Source organism: Cordyceps fumosorosea (assembly GCF_001636725.1).
Source record: "Cordyceps fumosorosea ARSEF 2679 chromosome Unknown scaffold_1, whole genome shotgun sequence".
Classification (NCBI taxonomy): Eukaryota; Fungi; Ascomycota; class Sordariomycetes; order Hypocreales; family Cordycipitaceae; genus Cordyceps; species Cordyceps fumosorosea.
Window position 1 is genome coordinate 1268453 of NW_017387301.1, and position 15403 is coordinate 1283855.

Consider the following 15403-nt stretch of genomic DNA (forward strand, 5'->3'; position numbering starts at 1 on the left):
CTTAAGCTACTGGTGTCGTTGCCCCGGACTCGGCTATTCGCGGGGCCCTCTTCCCCATCACCAACAATGCCGACTGAATGCGTCCTTGTCTTGAGCCGCGCAACAATTATTCATCTGCCCGCAATTGGCTGGGGAAACATTGTCCTTTGCTTCTTTTCTCTTCTTCGTCAACCGCCAGATCTCTTACTCAATTTTCTTCCTTCTCCTCCGAGCGTCACCTTTCAGGAAGAGAACATCGTCATGTTCCTCCAGCGTGGATCGAGAGCGCTCCGCTCGCAATGGGGAGCTTCCAGGGCCGTCGGCCGCGTCGCCGTGGGCAAATCACCACAATCCGGGGTCCCCAGATGGTTCTCCGAGTCCAGACGCCTATACGCCGTCAAGCCAGTCTTATTAGCAGATATCGGTGAAGGTGTGTATTCAATCGTCCGCTTCATCTAATTCAATCCTTTTCTGTTTTTTTAATATTTGTTTTTGTTTTGCTTGTCTTGTCTTACCCTGCTAACCACCCCCCGCACTGCAAACAGGCATCGTCGAATGTGAGGTCATCCAGTGGTTCGTCGAGCCCGGCGCCCGCGTCGAGGAGTTCTCCCCGCTCTGCGAGGTCCAGAGCGACAAGGCCTCGGTCGAAATCACCTCCCGCTTCACCGGCACCGTCAAGAAGCTCTACTACGAGGCCGGCGAGATGGCCAAGGTCGGCAAGCCCTTTGTCGACATTGACATTCAGGGCGCTGCCGCCGACGCCGCCGACGCGCCCACAGCCAAAGAGGCGGCTCCCGCCACGCCCGCACCGGCTGAGGTTCAGACTCCGGCCCCCGCACCCGTGTCGCCCGCGCCGCCTGCGGAGTCGCCCGCCACGCCCAAGCCCAAGGGCAAGGGCGCGTCCATCTCGACGCCCGCGGTCCGCCACCTCTCCAAGGAGCTGAGCGTGGACATCAACGACGTGGACGGCACCGGCAAGGACGGCCGCGTCACCAAGGAGGACATCCTCAAGTTCGCCCAAGGCAGGGACGCCTCTCCCGGCAGCTCGGGGGCGCCCGCCGCGGCGGCCCCGACAGACACGTCCGTCCAGACGGAGACGCGACAGCCGCTCACGCAGACGCAGCAGATGATGTTCAAGACCATGTCGCGCTCCCTCACCATCCCGCACTTCCTCTACGCCGACGAGATCGACTTCTCCGACCTCGTCAGCCTGCGCGCGCGCCTCAACAAGGTCCTCGCCAAGACGCCGCGCGACGGCGAGCAGCCTGCCAAGCTGTCATACCTGCCCTTCATCATCAAGGCCGTGTCGCTAGCTCTGTACCAGTTCCCCATCCTCAACGCGCGCGTCGAGCTGGACCCCGCGGTCAACGGCGGCAAGCCGTCGCTCATCATGCGCTCCCAGCACAACATCGGCGTCGCCATGGACGCGCCGCAGGGGCTGGTCGTTCCCGTCATCAAGAACGTCGGCGCGCTCAACATCGTCACCATCGCAGCGGAGCTGCACCGCCTGCAGGCGCTCGCGCAGCAGGGCCGCCTCACGCCGGCCGACATGGCCGGCGGCACCATCACCGTGTCCAACATTGGCAATATCGGCGGCACCTACCTCAGCCCCGTCATCGTCGAGCGCGAGGTCGCCATCCTCGGCATCGGCCGCATGCGCACCGTCCCTGCGTTCGACGAGAACGACGACATCGTCAAGAAGCAGGTCTGCAACTTTAGCTGGAGCGCGGATCACCGCGTCGTCGACGGCGCCACCATGGCCCGCGCCGCTGACGTGGTCCGCAGCGTGGTCGAGGAGCCGGACGTGATGGTCATGCACCTCCGCTAATAATGCGAAAAGAAGGGCGAAGAAAAGAAAGAATAAAACATACAAATGCATACGGAATCACATCTAGCGAGTCTCTTCTATGATTTCACGACCTTTTTGTCCTTTTTCTTTTAACTGTTACTCTTTTTTTTTGTTCTTTTCTTCTGGTCAGGCATCCGGCTATCTATACAAGGCTTGCTAAGATACTGCAAGCCACGGCGAAGAAGAAGCAGCTCACGCTACCCACGCCCACGGTGGTCCTAGAAAGGTCAAGAAGCCTTGCCTACCTTTCTATGTATGTACCCTACGGAGGGAAGGGCAGGGGAAGATGGGAGGGGCCATGTAACACGAACGAAGCATGGGCGAGTGATGAATTTTCCCTTTTTTTGTTTCCCTGTTTTTTTATTTTCCATGTTAGACGAGGCTACCGCCACTTTGGGGTACATGATACTGGACTGGACTGGGCTGGCTGAGAGGGGGGCTCATCGCCACCCGTGACCCCAGGCCTGGCCTCCCGTCATGCATGCAATCCGGTCAGTGCAGGGATTTGAAGGGTGCAGGAAGACGTCGGCAAGTCGCCTTTGCGCCTGAACGGGAAGATCGCTCGGGCTGAGAGCGTGGCGTTGGCAAGCCCCCCCCCGGGCCATCCGCGTATTCTAGCTTATAGAATGGGCTCACAAGCAAACAGGAGGGGCACAATAAGAGAAATATCATAAGAGATTTACATTTATTACATGGGTCCAAGTCTTGCATGACTCGCCCCGCCCTTGCTGTTCGGCACATGCTTTGTCGTCGTGTTTGCTTGGGCCGCGCTGGCAGGGGGCTGATGTGCCATCACACTGCATCCCCAGCCCTGTCTGAATGTGATGAGGATATGCACATAAAACACATGGCCGCCATCTGCATAGTACAACTGATAGAAACAACATGACGCCCTAGGAGGCGGAACGGCATACTTGGCATAGTTAGTAGACATACATGCATACCCATAGTAAGCTAAAAGGTGCGAGAGAAAGAAACAACCCAATACGTGGTCGCCCACGGCTTCTTTTATCTTTATCTAGCGTCCCATCTAGCATCCTAACAAGAAAATCAGATCAACGACCAACAATATCACAAACTAGGACAGAGGTACAAGAATATCAAGACAAGACGGAGAATAAAAAGTACATTGCCAGGTTGCTGCCCTGCTGCCAAGCTTCTGTGCATGAAGTCAAAAAGAAAAGAATGAAAACTGCATAGCCAGGCGCAGCCTAGACATACGTACGGTATACAGGTGAGACACCGTAACGGCAAGAAGAATGCCACCCGCTGCACCTTATCCGCCCCCTGCCGTCCCGTCCTCTTCTTTCCATCTCAATTCAAGCCTCATAATCACACGGAGGTGTCATACAAATCCATTCCTCAAAAGAAGAAAAGGTAATTGCCGCTGTAATGCGCCGTGACAGGATGGCATCTCCTTGCTGTACTCGCGCTTCAGCACCGACAATGTCCAAGGTATAATACAGCAGCCAGATGATCAGACGCCCTCTGAGTTCATGACCTCGTTAACTTGAGCGAGCGCATCTCGCTTGACCTCTTCGATAGATCGGCTGACATCGATGCTAAAGACATCCGTCTCATCCACTGCCGGACGCTCCAAAATGTCGAACTGGCTCTGCACCATGTTGGCCCCCATGTAGTGGCCTTGACGCGCAGAGACTCTTTGCAGAAGCACCTCTTCCGACGCATCCAGGTAGATGAAATGAATCAAGATGTTGCTGTTGTAATACGCCGCGACGCGGATGACGTCCCTGTACTTGCGCTTCAGGGCTGAACATGTAACAACGACGCCGTGAGATGGAGGACCCTCGGCGAGGCGGCGCATCGACTCATCACGGAGCAGTGTGAGCCAATCCCATCTGTCCGCGTCTGTCAATGGCACGCCTGTTCTCATTTTTTCCACATTGGCGGCTGTATGATACTATGCATGTCGGTTAGCCATCCATTGTGCACTCACAAGCACTGGCAACATCATTTCACTCACAGAATCACCTTCAATGTACGGCATGCCATTGGCTTCTGCGATGTGCTCGGCAATGGTGGTTTTTCCACATCCAGCTGGCCCCGTTACGAGCCAGATATGATTGTGCATCTCAGCTGGCTTTTCAGCGGAACCGACGATGCTGGTTGGTAATGTAGCCGTCAGCGGCGCAGGTGAGGTGTCCTGCCCTTTGGCAGCAATGGGGACTGCGGTGTCGTAGGACAGCATTCTCGGCAAGAAGGAGCGATGTTGGAAGTGGAGGGAGGGAAAGCAACAGTATATATGTGACAGCCGGTAGGTGCTGTGCAACGAGGACGTGATTCGGCAGTCCCAGGTAAGCTATTCCGTACAAGTAAGTCTCTTCTTGTCGGGCTGACCAAGTAGGCTTGGTAGGTAACCTTGTCCCTAGTAACTAGCCGTGCAGCTGTGTGATCGACGCTAGAACCAAAGCGCGCGTTCCGAGACGGATGTTGAACGAGGAAGGTATGGGAGAGAAGAGATACCAGTGCAAAAAAATGCCGAGCAAATAGGAGACGTTCAGGATTGTTAAGAGGCGCTAGAAGTCGAGGCCATGGGCTCCCTTTTGTCTCTTCCGCCCAGCCGACCCCCAGCGCAAGGGGTGAGGGAAAACCTTGCACCCGTCCACCTGGTCACTTGTTGCCAAAGCTGGGGATTCCCCTCCAACTGGTTGGGCAAGTTGGGTCTGTCGCTGATTGGCGGGTCTCATGATGAGCCTAATAACTGATTCGTATGATTATGTGGGTTGCCTTTCCGCGCGTCATTGAGACCAAGGTTTTGTGAGCTGGCAATATGCCTGTTGCCCATCCTTTCATTCGCTTCCAAAGACCGCCGGGGACGCTGAACCGGCTGCCCGGGAGTTGCGCCTGGAAGTTATTTAGTGCATAACGCATCTAGCAATCCACGGCGATATGTGCCTCTTTGGGCGCCAAAAAGGGCTGGGCTTGCAGTAGCAAGTATTCTTAGCTTCATCCAGGATATTCCACGGGTTCCACAAACCTATTACGACGCCAAGTAATACCGGTGATGTTGAGAAGGGAGCGACCAATAAGTTGCAGGACTTGCATTTGTCTTCTCAGTGGCAAAGCTCGTCACGGCTTACAGTAATGGCTGGGCTGGTCTTTCCGTCTCGTCATCTAGATATCCCGCAACCCACTGTGATTTCCGAGATGTGGCCAGGCAAGTGATCAAAGCAGAGTGAGGCATCCCGGTGCGGCGGAAGGCAGGGGGCTAGGGGGTTGTGTCATTGTGCGCCAAACGGTCGCGGGACAGGGGTGAGGCGGGCCAGGGTCCGTAATAACCTGACCCAACAGACCCAGGTGGGCGATGAATCTTGCGGTTGTTGCTGTGACGAGAATTATCATGCGATGAGGCGAGCACCTGCCCCCAGTATGAAAGGCGATCCAAGGTACTGTAATGACGCAAGCTGGCGTTCAATCTGGCCGAGATATCCGTATCTCCCTTGCAAATGTTGTGACATGCCGAGAAGTAAGGCGATTCCGTCCTTCATTCGCATCACGGTTGTCAATTTCTTCCCTTTTAAACGGTGAATACCCTAGGCTGGCCGTGGGGGTGACAGCTTTGTCAACAGACTCAACACTGGATGTAATAGGCAGCCGCTTCGCACAGCGTGTCAACGCCGTTAAATGTCGGGCTAACAGGCGCGCTAGAGCCACAATAGGGGATTGATCATGCATATTCCGTTCCGATCGTAGATATGCGTAAGATGCCGCCACTGCTTGTTTCTGGAGCTTGTATGGAATGTTTTCGCGGTTCTCTCTCCTAAGTACCGATGTAGGTATGTAGGTCCCATCAGCGACATCCATGTTTCGGCTAAACTTGCCGCCGTGCGTTAGCTACATACCCATTATTGCTGACGTCTTATTCAAGAGTATTGCGCTATAGGATTCAATTGGCGATTTCGTGCTGACCAGTTGTTGCAAATTCGTCCATAGTAGAGATGCGTACTCCGTACACAGTTACATAGCTTATGGATGCATCTTTGATAGGCGGCGCATACCCGAGCGGGACCACCACTTATGCAACCTACCCTATAGATTAATCTGGGCTGTCGATGTGTTGTGACATGCGCAATTGTGGGTGATATTTGCCCTCATGGCGTTCGCCTGGATTTGATCATGTCATGGTAGTGGCGCTGTGGCTCATTTCTGCGTTGTTTTGTCCGCACTGCGGCGCCTTGACAGAATAATGCTGAGGGCTGACGTATGGCCCGAGGAGCGAGGCAGATCGCGTCGTATATTGACAAATGGCTTGCCAAGCTGATGACCGAAATAGCAAGGGCTGCTACAATGATGCACCCTATAGGCAAAGGGCTATCCGCTCGCATATTCTCATCCCTCAATTGAAGTTAATGCTCTCTTCGGACTGCTTGAGGAGTGAGCACGTATCCATCACGAGCGACAGCGGCCAAAGACTCACTACTTACCTACCCCACCACAAGCGATGTCCTGTGCCAAAAGGTCCTGCAGAAAAACTGCATTATTACCCCGCTAACCAGTGGCGCCGAAGCATTCTTCGGCTGATTCCAGAAAGAACAATACCTAGCTCCAAAACGCTGGGCAGTAGTTCAGCGATGAGTGGGGATCTTGGCTTCCAAAGTTCAAGCCAGTGCAGCAAGTCTTCTGCTGTCAAGCGGCAGCGTGAAGGCGTAAAATTGATGGTATGCAGCCTTAATTTTGACCTGTAGAGATGGGATGGGAGCCGTTGGCATCGCAGCAGCGGTGATTCGGATACTTTCAAACGACAAAACAGAAGCCAGAACCCGTCGTTGTCTTTTCTTGAGTGTCCCGCTGGAGCATTAATTTTAATCCGGCCGTTGCCAGCTGCCAGCTGCCAGCTGCCAGGATTCTCAAGCTTGCCGCGCCGCCGTCAGGAGGGATCTCTAAGCTCGACACCTCGTAACTCATCATCACCATCACCACAAACCAAAATGGAATAAGTATCGAATACCTACCCAGGCACAAACCGAACTCGTTTATTTCACCCAATCACGCCACCCTTTCCACTTCTGCAGTCAGACCCTCTATCAATTCAACTCCAATACCCTCCGTTGCACCGCACAGTAGCCTCATTAGGCAAGTCGACAGCTCTCAACTGCAGGTCCCCCGCCTCGACGCCTGCTGAAGAACCCTTCTCCTCAGGCCGCGCCCAGGTGACGCACGCCACGAACGGGCCGTGAGAAAGCGCGCTGCGGCACTCAATTCTGCATAAGACTAGCCACTCCCACACGCCACGTCGCAGACTTTTTCATGACTTTCCGTCTTCCCCTCACTGCAATCCCTCAAAGGCTGCCATTGAGAGTTGCCGTCCGTATCTCTGTAGCCTCCAATCGTCGCAGACCGTTTACCCCAGCACTACGCGCTCGCTATTCTTCTACAATGCAGCCCAACGAGCTTCAGCATTACCTGGCTGACCAGCCACCTCTGGTCATGCCTCTCAAGATTGAGCAGCACTTCGAGCTTCTGTCTGATCAGCAGAAGCGTTACAGTCATTTCATCAGCCAGTATGCCCATACTTTCCCTACCCCACAAACTGCCGACTGCGCAGAGCTCTAACACAGCAAAAAACTAGGGCTGCCTTTGCTGGTACTAGAATTGGCTTGCGTCAGACTTCACTCGAAGCCGAGGCCATCTTCGACCTTGTCATGGCTATTCACAACAGCTGTAATGGTGACTGGTCCTCCCTCGCCGCCAAGGCTGGAGTTGAGGCCGACGAAGCCTCGAGGCTCCTGGAATACTCTGTCCAGGTTATTGGTAACCTGGGCAATTTTAAGAGCTTTGGTGACGCTAAGATCTTACCCCGCTGCGCTGAAAAGTCGGTAGATGCAATTGTTACCTCAGTTCCTGAGGCGGCCAAGCACTACGAGAAGTGCAGGACTGCCATCTTCGACCACTCCCAGCAGACCAAGATGCACCTTGGTTTCCTCGATGATGGCCACACGACCACCTACTACCCCGATTCTGACGACATCACCAAGGCTGATATCGAGGCTGTTAATACTTGGATGGCTAACAAGAACCTACTCCCTGAAAACACCAGACTGCGCAAGACGAGCGGCGGCTTTGAGATCATTATTGCGTCTGCCATCACCTCACCCCCGACCGAAGGTACCGACATTGGCAAGCAGACTGAGTACACTGTCGAGGATGGCGCTTTGAAGGGGAAAACCATCAAGCTCGTCTTTGGAGACTACGCCGCCGAAATGGGCAACATCGCCAAGAACATGGAGCGTGCCGCCGATAACGCTGCCAACGACAACCAAAAGAATATGCATTTGGCTTATGCCAAAGCATTTTCGACTGGCTCCCACAACTCCTGGAAGGAGAGCCAGCGCTTGTGGATCAAGGACAAGAGCCCCGCGATCGAGTGCAATATTGGTTTTGTTGAGACTTATCGCGATCCTGCTGGAGTTCGTGGCGAGTTCGAGGGTTTTGTCGCCATGGTCAACCAAGAGCGCACTCGTGCTTTTGGCGAGCTTGTGGAGGCTTCATCCCGACTGGTTCCCCTGTTACCTTGGAGCGCCGAGTTCGAAAAGGACAAATTCTTAGCCCCGGACTTCACCTCTCTCGAAGTTCTTACTTTTAACACTGCCGGAATCCCTGCTGGCATTAACATTCCCAACTTTGACGACATCCGTCAAAATGAAGGTTTTAAGAACGTGTCTCTGGGCAACGTGATGGGTGCCACTAACCCTAATGAGAAAATCCCCTTCATCAAAGAATCGGATCTTCCCATCATCGCCAAGTATCGGGAGCCTGCCTTTGAAGTCCAAGTTGGTCTCCACGAACTGACTGGTAAGGACAGGATCAACAATGGCATAAAGAGCAAGCAAAAAAGACCATACTAACACGCAATAGGACACGGCTGCGGAAAACTTCTTCAAGAGACTGCTCCGGGCGTCTTCAACTTTGACAATGCCAACCCGCCTATCTCCCCCATCACAAAGAAGCCGATTTCGACTTGGTACAAACCCGGCGAGACCTGGGGCTCGGTATTTGGCGCCATCGCTGCCTCTTATGAGGAGTGCCGTGCTGAACTTGTAGCCATGTTCCTATCCTGTGATTTCCAAGTTCTCAAGATCTTTGGATTCGGTGATGGTACCGAAAATATGGACAATGAGGCTGGTGACGTTCTCTACGCCTCATATCTGGGCATGGCCAAAGCAGGTCTCGGCGCTGTCGAGATGTGGGATCCTAAAAGCCAGAAGTGGGGGCAAGCTCACTCTCAGGCGCGCTTCTCTATCCTCAAGTGTTTCATCGAGGCTGGCGATGATTTCTGCAAGCTCGACTACACCAAGGAGGACTTGTCGGATCTTACTATCAACCTTGACCGCTCCAAGATCTTGACCACTGGTCGACGAGGTAAGTGCTTACATAGGTTTCCGTAAACACGCCTCGTTGAATGCAGTTGCTAATATCTGAAACAGCTGTCGGAGACTACCTGCAGAAGCTTCACATTTATAAGAGCACCGCCGACATCCAATCCGGCCTTGATATCTACAACCGCATGACCAACGTCGGTCTCGACTTCTGGGGAACTAAGGTCCGTGACGCCGTCCTTGCAAACAGGCAACCCCGTAAAGTCTTTGTCCAGGCCAACACGCACCTGGATGAAGCTACTGGCAAGGTTACCCTCCAGACTTACGATGCTACGCTGGAGGCATTCCTTCAGAGCTGGGCGGACCGTAAGCTGTAAAAGTAGAAATATCCTTTTTGGTATATAGAAAGTTGAGGACTATATTAGGCACATTAAAAACAAATGTACTACATAAAATCGATTCAAGTTGAAAAATTTGTGTGCTTACGGTAGGTTCCTTGATAACAGCCTGAAAGACATCATATTATTAGACGTTGTGGGAGCAATATATCCACTTGCACCATTGTGCGATCCGAGGAAGTAAGAGCTCTTTGTAATATAAGGGTCCTGTGGGTTTACGATCATCACTAAGATGGATATAGCCGTTGAAATTTGTCAATGGTCTTTTTTGAATTTTCTTTGACTGTAAAAACCTAATTACAGACGCCAAGATGTGACCGAATGCCCGTTTCGACTTCCAAATGCAGGTGTCGGAAAACCCGTTTTTCCCTTTCTACAAACACCAAATCCTCTCTCCTCGACAGCAACCGTCGCGACACCCCGGGCTGCTGCGCGAACCAGAAACCATTCGTAAAAAAATCAAAAGGAAGAACAAAGAAAGACAAGACAAGTGACCACACATTCTGTCCTTGTCCTTCTTTCTTCCTTGTCGCTTTCGCCTCCTTGTTCGTAATTTTGTGTGTTTTTTTGTCCCCTCGCGGAACGTCATCCGTCTCGAGTAAAGAAGGTAAAAAACAAGAGTTAGAGGGCAAGAAGCGCAGATGACCAGAAGCGTCCCTCCAATGTCCACCCAGCTTCACTTCACAAATGCGAAATCCATATCGTTTTCACCGAATGGTTCCTCCCTGTCTCCCTGGAAAAGGACGAGACATAAAATGACCAAAATGAGACGTTTAGATTCGCATTATAAAAAAAAGGGACCTATGTGGAAAAATGTGTTGTTTTGACTGCTCTTCTGCTCTTTCTTTGCTTTTTTTTCTTTTCTCGTTATCGGACAATTACCAAGCCATCTCGTGGGGCTTGTCGCCCTTTCGCAGGGAGAAGGAGCTGGCAAGGTAGCTGGGGAGCATCTCGACCTTCTTGATGCTGGCAATCAGGGCCTTGTCGATGGCCTTCTGGTCGGCAGCACGGCTGCTGCTGATCTGCTTCTTCTATAGGTAATGCGTTAGCATGTTGCAATGCATTGCAGCTACCGGGTTTGACCCTTTTTTCCGCTGGCGGAAAGTCCCAGCGAAAAAAAATATCATAACCGGTGGCGAAGGCTCCAAATACGTACCTGGGGCTTCTCGCCCTGCTTGAAGAAGGCGTCGGCACCGGCCTTCTCCTTGGCCTTCTCGGCGGTGAAGTACTTTGGTTGGGCGACCTCGTCGACCTTCTTCTGGTCGAGGCCGGAGATGTCGACCTTGACGGAGGTGGCGATGACGTATCGGGAGTTGATGCGGCGCAGGGGGACACCGTTGATCTTGAAGGGACCGGTGACGAGGAGGACACCCTGCTCGAGGTTCTTGAGGAGGACGACGCGCTTGCCACGGAAGCGGCCGGCGAGGAGGATCAGGACGGTACCGGGCTGGAGAGAGGCGCGGGGAGCCCAGGGGCGGATGGCCTTGCGAACCTGCATCAAAGAACAATCGTGGTCAGCTGCTTGCCCTCATTCGCGCATGTGCTGGCGACGACCCGAGCGCACAAAATAGCAAAATATCAATTTTTTGGCAACACATCTCTAGCAGGCAGAAAGCATAGGCGAAAGCAATTGCGCATCATCGCAACTCGAGTTGGCTTTGGTTGATCCAGTAGCGCTCCATCGGTCGTCTAGCTGCGGTTTGGCTGACATCGTTGTCGCGGCGGGGGGTTGATGGTTCAGAGCCAATGTCACTCTCGAGGTCGTCGCCGATGCTCAGCAGCGTCGCCATGCTTTCCGTCGTAGCGTAGAGGTGTTGTTCCCAAACCAAAGATATTCGCGAATGCCATCACGTCACTGCCAATCATCACCAAACTCACCTGCTTGGGGTCAGACTCGTCGTCGGCGTTGTACCACTTCTTCGCCTTGTCCGCCGCCGCGGGGACCTCCCGGGTCGACTTGCCGAACTTCTTGGTCGTGGGCTTTGTCGACATTTTGACTCTGGTTGTGTCTGGTATCGAGGTGTGGAGAGGGAAGGAAGGGAAGACACGTTCGTGATGGCCAGCCCAAAATGTTAGATTTCTTTGTGAAAGCCGCTAGGCGAGTTTGTGGGAAGCAAAATGTGAACCCTCTGACACTAAGCCGCTTAGGGCGACGGTACGTACTGGCCTTGCTTAGTGACTTGTGCGGATACGGGGCTGGGTGCACGTGATGATAAGATATTCAACGCCGGTGCCACCAGTCGCCCTAATGTGGTTTAGTCGCTGTGGTTTTACCGCCATTGCCTCGAACTGGCGCTCGCAGAAGGTGCGCGAAAGCTCGCGGCTCCGCTAGAAAGTTGTTAGAGCTTCTTCCAGTGACAGCTCATGGCGAGGGACTAGATAATACCCGCCTCTCATTGACTCTCGGGGCGCAATGACTTGATTCTCGATTTTCCGGCATTCCTATTCCACCGCAGCTGCAACTTGATCTGTACACTATGCAAGCTCGAAGACAAATAATAACGTCGGCCCAGCGCCTAGCTGGTGCCGCCACACGAACATATAGACCAACTTCTATTGCTGGCGCAAGAGCTCTTGCACGATGTGCGGCCTCTGCGCGGCTTTTACCGACTATATCAGCACGGATGTATGTGAGTGCTCGAGGGCCTCATCCGCCGGGAGGCACACACCGTATGAACATGGGGGGCGAGGAGGAGAAGCCCGCCCTGGAGCAGTTTGGTGTCGATTTGACAGCTCGTGCTCGCGACGGCAAACTCGACCCCGTCATTGGCCGCGATGCCGAAATCCAACGAACAATCCAAATTCTATCAAGACGAACGAAGAACAACCCGGTACTGATCGGTAACGCTGGCACCGGAAAGACGGCAGTGCTGGAAGGACTGGCGCTACGCATCATCCAAGGCGACGTCCCTGAAAGCATCAAGAACAAGCGAGTCATATCTTTGGATCTTGGCTCCCTCATTGCTGGCGCTAAATTTCGCGGCGATTTTGAAGAAAGACTGAAGAAGGTGCTTGATGAAGTACAAAAGGCCGAGGGCGAAGTGATTCTCTTCATTGACGAGCTTCATACTCTGCTGGGCCTAGGCAAGGCGGAAGGTTCTATTGATGCCTCCAACTTGCTCAAGCCTGCGTTAGCCCGCGGCGATTTGCAATGCTGTGGTGCCACGACACTTGCTGAGTATCGACTTATCGAGAAGGATGTTGCGTTAGCTCGACGTTTTCAGCCCATCATTGTCAACGAACCGACCGTGGAAGACACAATTAGCATTCTGCGAGGTATCAAAGACAAGTACGAGGTGCACCACGGTGTCCGCATCTCAGATGGCGCTCTTGTAGCTGCCGCGTCGCTATCAAACCGCTACATTACCGATCGATTCCTTCCCGACAAGGCGATTGATCTGATGGACGAAGCTGCTAGTCACCTAAAGCTACAGCATGAGTCTAAGCCCGAAGATATTATGCGCCTCGACCACAAAATCATGACGATCCAGATCGAACTGGAAAGTCTGCGCAAGGAAAAAGATGTTGCCAGCAAAGAGCGACGAGAGAAGCTTGAGAAGGAGCTCAAGAAGCACCAGGATGAAATCTCCGAACTAAACGCCAGATGGGACAAGGAAAAGTCAGAGCTCGACGCCGTCAAGAAGATTCAAGAAGATCTGGATAAGGCGCGGTTTGAGTTAGAGCAGGCTCAGCGCACCGGCAACTTTGGGCGCGCTTCCGAGCTGCGGTTCGGAGTAATTCCAGATCTGGAGCAGAAGCTGCCCGCAGAACCAGAACAGGAACAACCCAACGACAGCACACTTATACACGACAGCGTCACTTCTGACGATATTGGAGCGGTAGTTTCTCGAATCACCGGCATCCCCGTCTCCAAGCTGACCTCGGGTCATATCGAGAAGCTGGTGCACATGGAGGACAGCCTTAGAGAGGCCGTCAAGGGCCAGGACGACGCCATCAAAGCCGTCTCCAACGCGGTGCGCCTGCAGCGCGCCGGTCTGAGCGGCGAGAACAAGCCACTAGCATCCTTCTTCTTCCTTGGTCCGACGGGCGTCGGCAAGACAGAGCTCTGCAAGAAGCTCGCCGGCTTCCTCTTCTCTACCGAGTCGGCGGTGGTGCGCTTCGACATGTCCGAGTTCCAGGAGAAGCATACCATCTCACGGCTCATCGGCGCACCATCGGGCTACGTCGGCTACGACGATGCCGGGCAGCTGACCGAGGCGGTTCGCCGCAAGCCGTACGCTGTACTGCTCTTTGACGAGTTCGAAAAGGCGCACCGCGACATCTCGGCGCTACTGCTGCAGGTGCTCGACGAGGGCTACCTGACGGATGCGCAGGGCCACAAGGTCGACTTCAAGAACACCATAATTGTGCTCACATCCAACCTCGGCGCCGACATCCTCGTCGGACAGGACCCTCTGCACCCGTACAGCGAGGATGCCGCCGGGGAGATGGACCCCTCGGTGCGCGCGGCCGTCATGGACGTCGTCGGTCACGCCTACCCGCCGGAGTTCCTGAATCGCATCGACTCCTTCATCCTGTTTAAGCGGCTCTCACGCGCTGCCATCCGCGACATTGTCGACATTCGCCTGCGTGAGCTTCAGCACCGCCTCGACGACCGCCGCATCACGCTCGCCGTCCGCGACGACGTCCGCGACTGGCTCGCCGACCGCGGCTACGACCCCAAGTACGGTGCCCGCCCGCTCAACCGCCTCATCACGAACGAGATTGGCAACGGCCTCGCGGACCAGATCATTCGCGGCAAGCTCAAAATGGGCGAGACGGCGACAGTTCGCATCAAGGATGACCAGTCGAGCCTGGAGGTGATCAACACGTCCTCCACAGCAGAGGAGGCTTCGCTGGCGGCCGAAGCTGCTTAAAGCTGGCCTGTACCCTGCACAAATACTGTAAAAACATGTTGAAACTCGTTTCTGTATCCTCTTATGATTTTTTTGGGGGATAATGAATACGGCGCTTTTGATTTTCTGGGAGGCTGATTGCTTTGTTATCAAGCATAGACCACATACCCTCCTCATTGTTGATACCCACGGAATTGAAGGAAACATGTAATATCACACACAAATAATACAAAAAATTTCTGCCTGATTCCTCTCTTGCCTGCGCCAAGCATGTCAATGTTCCCTACCAAGTATTTGTCACCTGTCTGGTCGGTGCTCACGTGCAGCCTCGGCGTAGCTCCCACAATAGTAATTTTGCTGCATCCTGCAGCTGGGGTAGTATGTACCAGCCATTCTCCTCGCTGTCAATAGTGCCTCTTATATGGCAACTCAGCTACTGTACGTCTCTGTTGCTGGAGATGAGGAGGAGATACACATCACAGCAACGTTTAACATCTAGGTGAACGGAAACTTTTGGGTTAAATTTTTTTCGGGTTTCTTTTTCAAGTCGTGTAAAAAAGATCAAGAAGAAACAAGAACCAGACCAAAGCAAACACCGCATCTAAAAAGTTCGGAACTTCATGATACCCATGTTAAACGTTTCGGAAGACCAACCAGAACTCTCCCCTCCAACTCTTGTCCTGCAAATTACCAGCCTATGCATTTCCGTACCACCACTTCAGTTTGCTCAGGCAACAAAAGTATGCGATCATCCGATGCCTTGGTCGCCCCTAATAATCACTGCCATGCTTGCCCCCCTTCGTGTAGAAAAAAAAGGATCCAAAGACTCCCTCCTCCATTTTCAATATTCTGTACGCCGTAAAAAGACGAGTTCGCCTGAAACCGCAAAAGTTTGCAAGACGCGTAGTTCCCCCAACAGACAGGATCAACAGACCGGAAGCAGTGGTAGAAAAAGAAAAAGAAGAATCAGAAGGGACGCAAGAG

General features: G+C 53.4%; 5 protein-coding genes across 5 annotated transcripts; 3 read left to right on the forward strand and 2 right to left on the reverse strand.

Annotated features, from left to right (window-relative positions):
* Positions 1–240: 240 nt before the first annotated feature.
* ISF_00419 (Lipoamide Acyltransferase) lies at positions 241–1807 on the forward strand (the record flags this gene model as incomplete). The annotated part of the gene is made up of 2 exons (XM_018844026.1): positions 241–409; positions 525–1807. 2 exons carry the CDS (start codon positions 241–243, stop codon positions 1805–1807), a joined length of 1452 nt encoding a protein of 483 aa, XP_018708476.1.
* Positions 1808–3305: 1498 nt separating this feature from the next.
* ISF_00420 (glucokinase) lies at positions 3306–4037 on the reverse strand (the record flags this gene model as incomplete). The annotated part of the gene is made up of 2 exons (XM_018844027.1): positions 3306–3749; positions 3813–4037. The coding sequence occupies 2 exons, from the start codon at positions 4035–4037 to the stop codon at positions 3306–3308; spliced, it is 669 nt and encodes a 222-aa protein (XP_018708477.1).
* A 3188-nt stretch (positions 4038–7225) lies between these two features.
* Positions 7226–9542, forward strand: ISF_00421 (dipeptidyl peptidase III; the record flags this gene model as incomplete). Its single annotated transcript, XM_018844028.1, has 4 exons — positions 7226–7350; positions 7419–8641; positions 8705–9208; positions 9274–9542. 4 exons carry the CDS (start codon positions 7226–7228, stop codon positions 9540–9542), a joined length of 2121 nt encoding a protein of 706 aa, XP_018708478.1.
* An 899-nt stretch (positions 9543–10441) lies between these two features.
* ISF_00422 (60S ribosomal protein L6) lies at positions 10442–11555 on the reverse strand (the record flags this gene model as incomplete). Its single annotated transcript, XM_018844029.1, has 3 exons — positions 10442–10594; positions 10720–11055; positions 11442–11555. 3 exons carry the CDS (start codon positions 11553–11555, stop codon positions 10442–10444), a joined length of 603 nt encoding a protein of 200 aa, XP_018708479.1.
* A 686-nt stretch (positions 11556–12241) lies between these two features.
* On the forward strand, positions 12242–14440 carry ISF_00423 (heat shock protein 78; the record flags this gene model as incomplete). Its single annotated transcript, XM_018844030.1, has 1 exon — positions 12242–14440. The coding sequence occupies one exon, from the start codon at positions 12242–12244 to the stop codon at positions 14438–14440; it is 2199 nt and encodes a 732-aa protein (XP_018708480.1).
* Between the last annotated feature and the right edge of the window lie 963 nt (positions 14441–15403).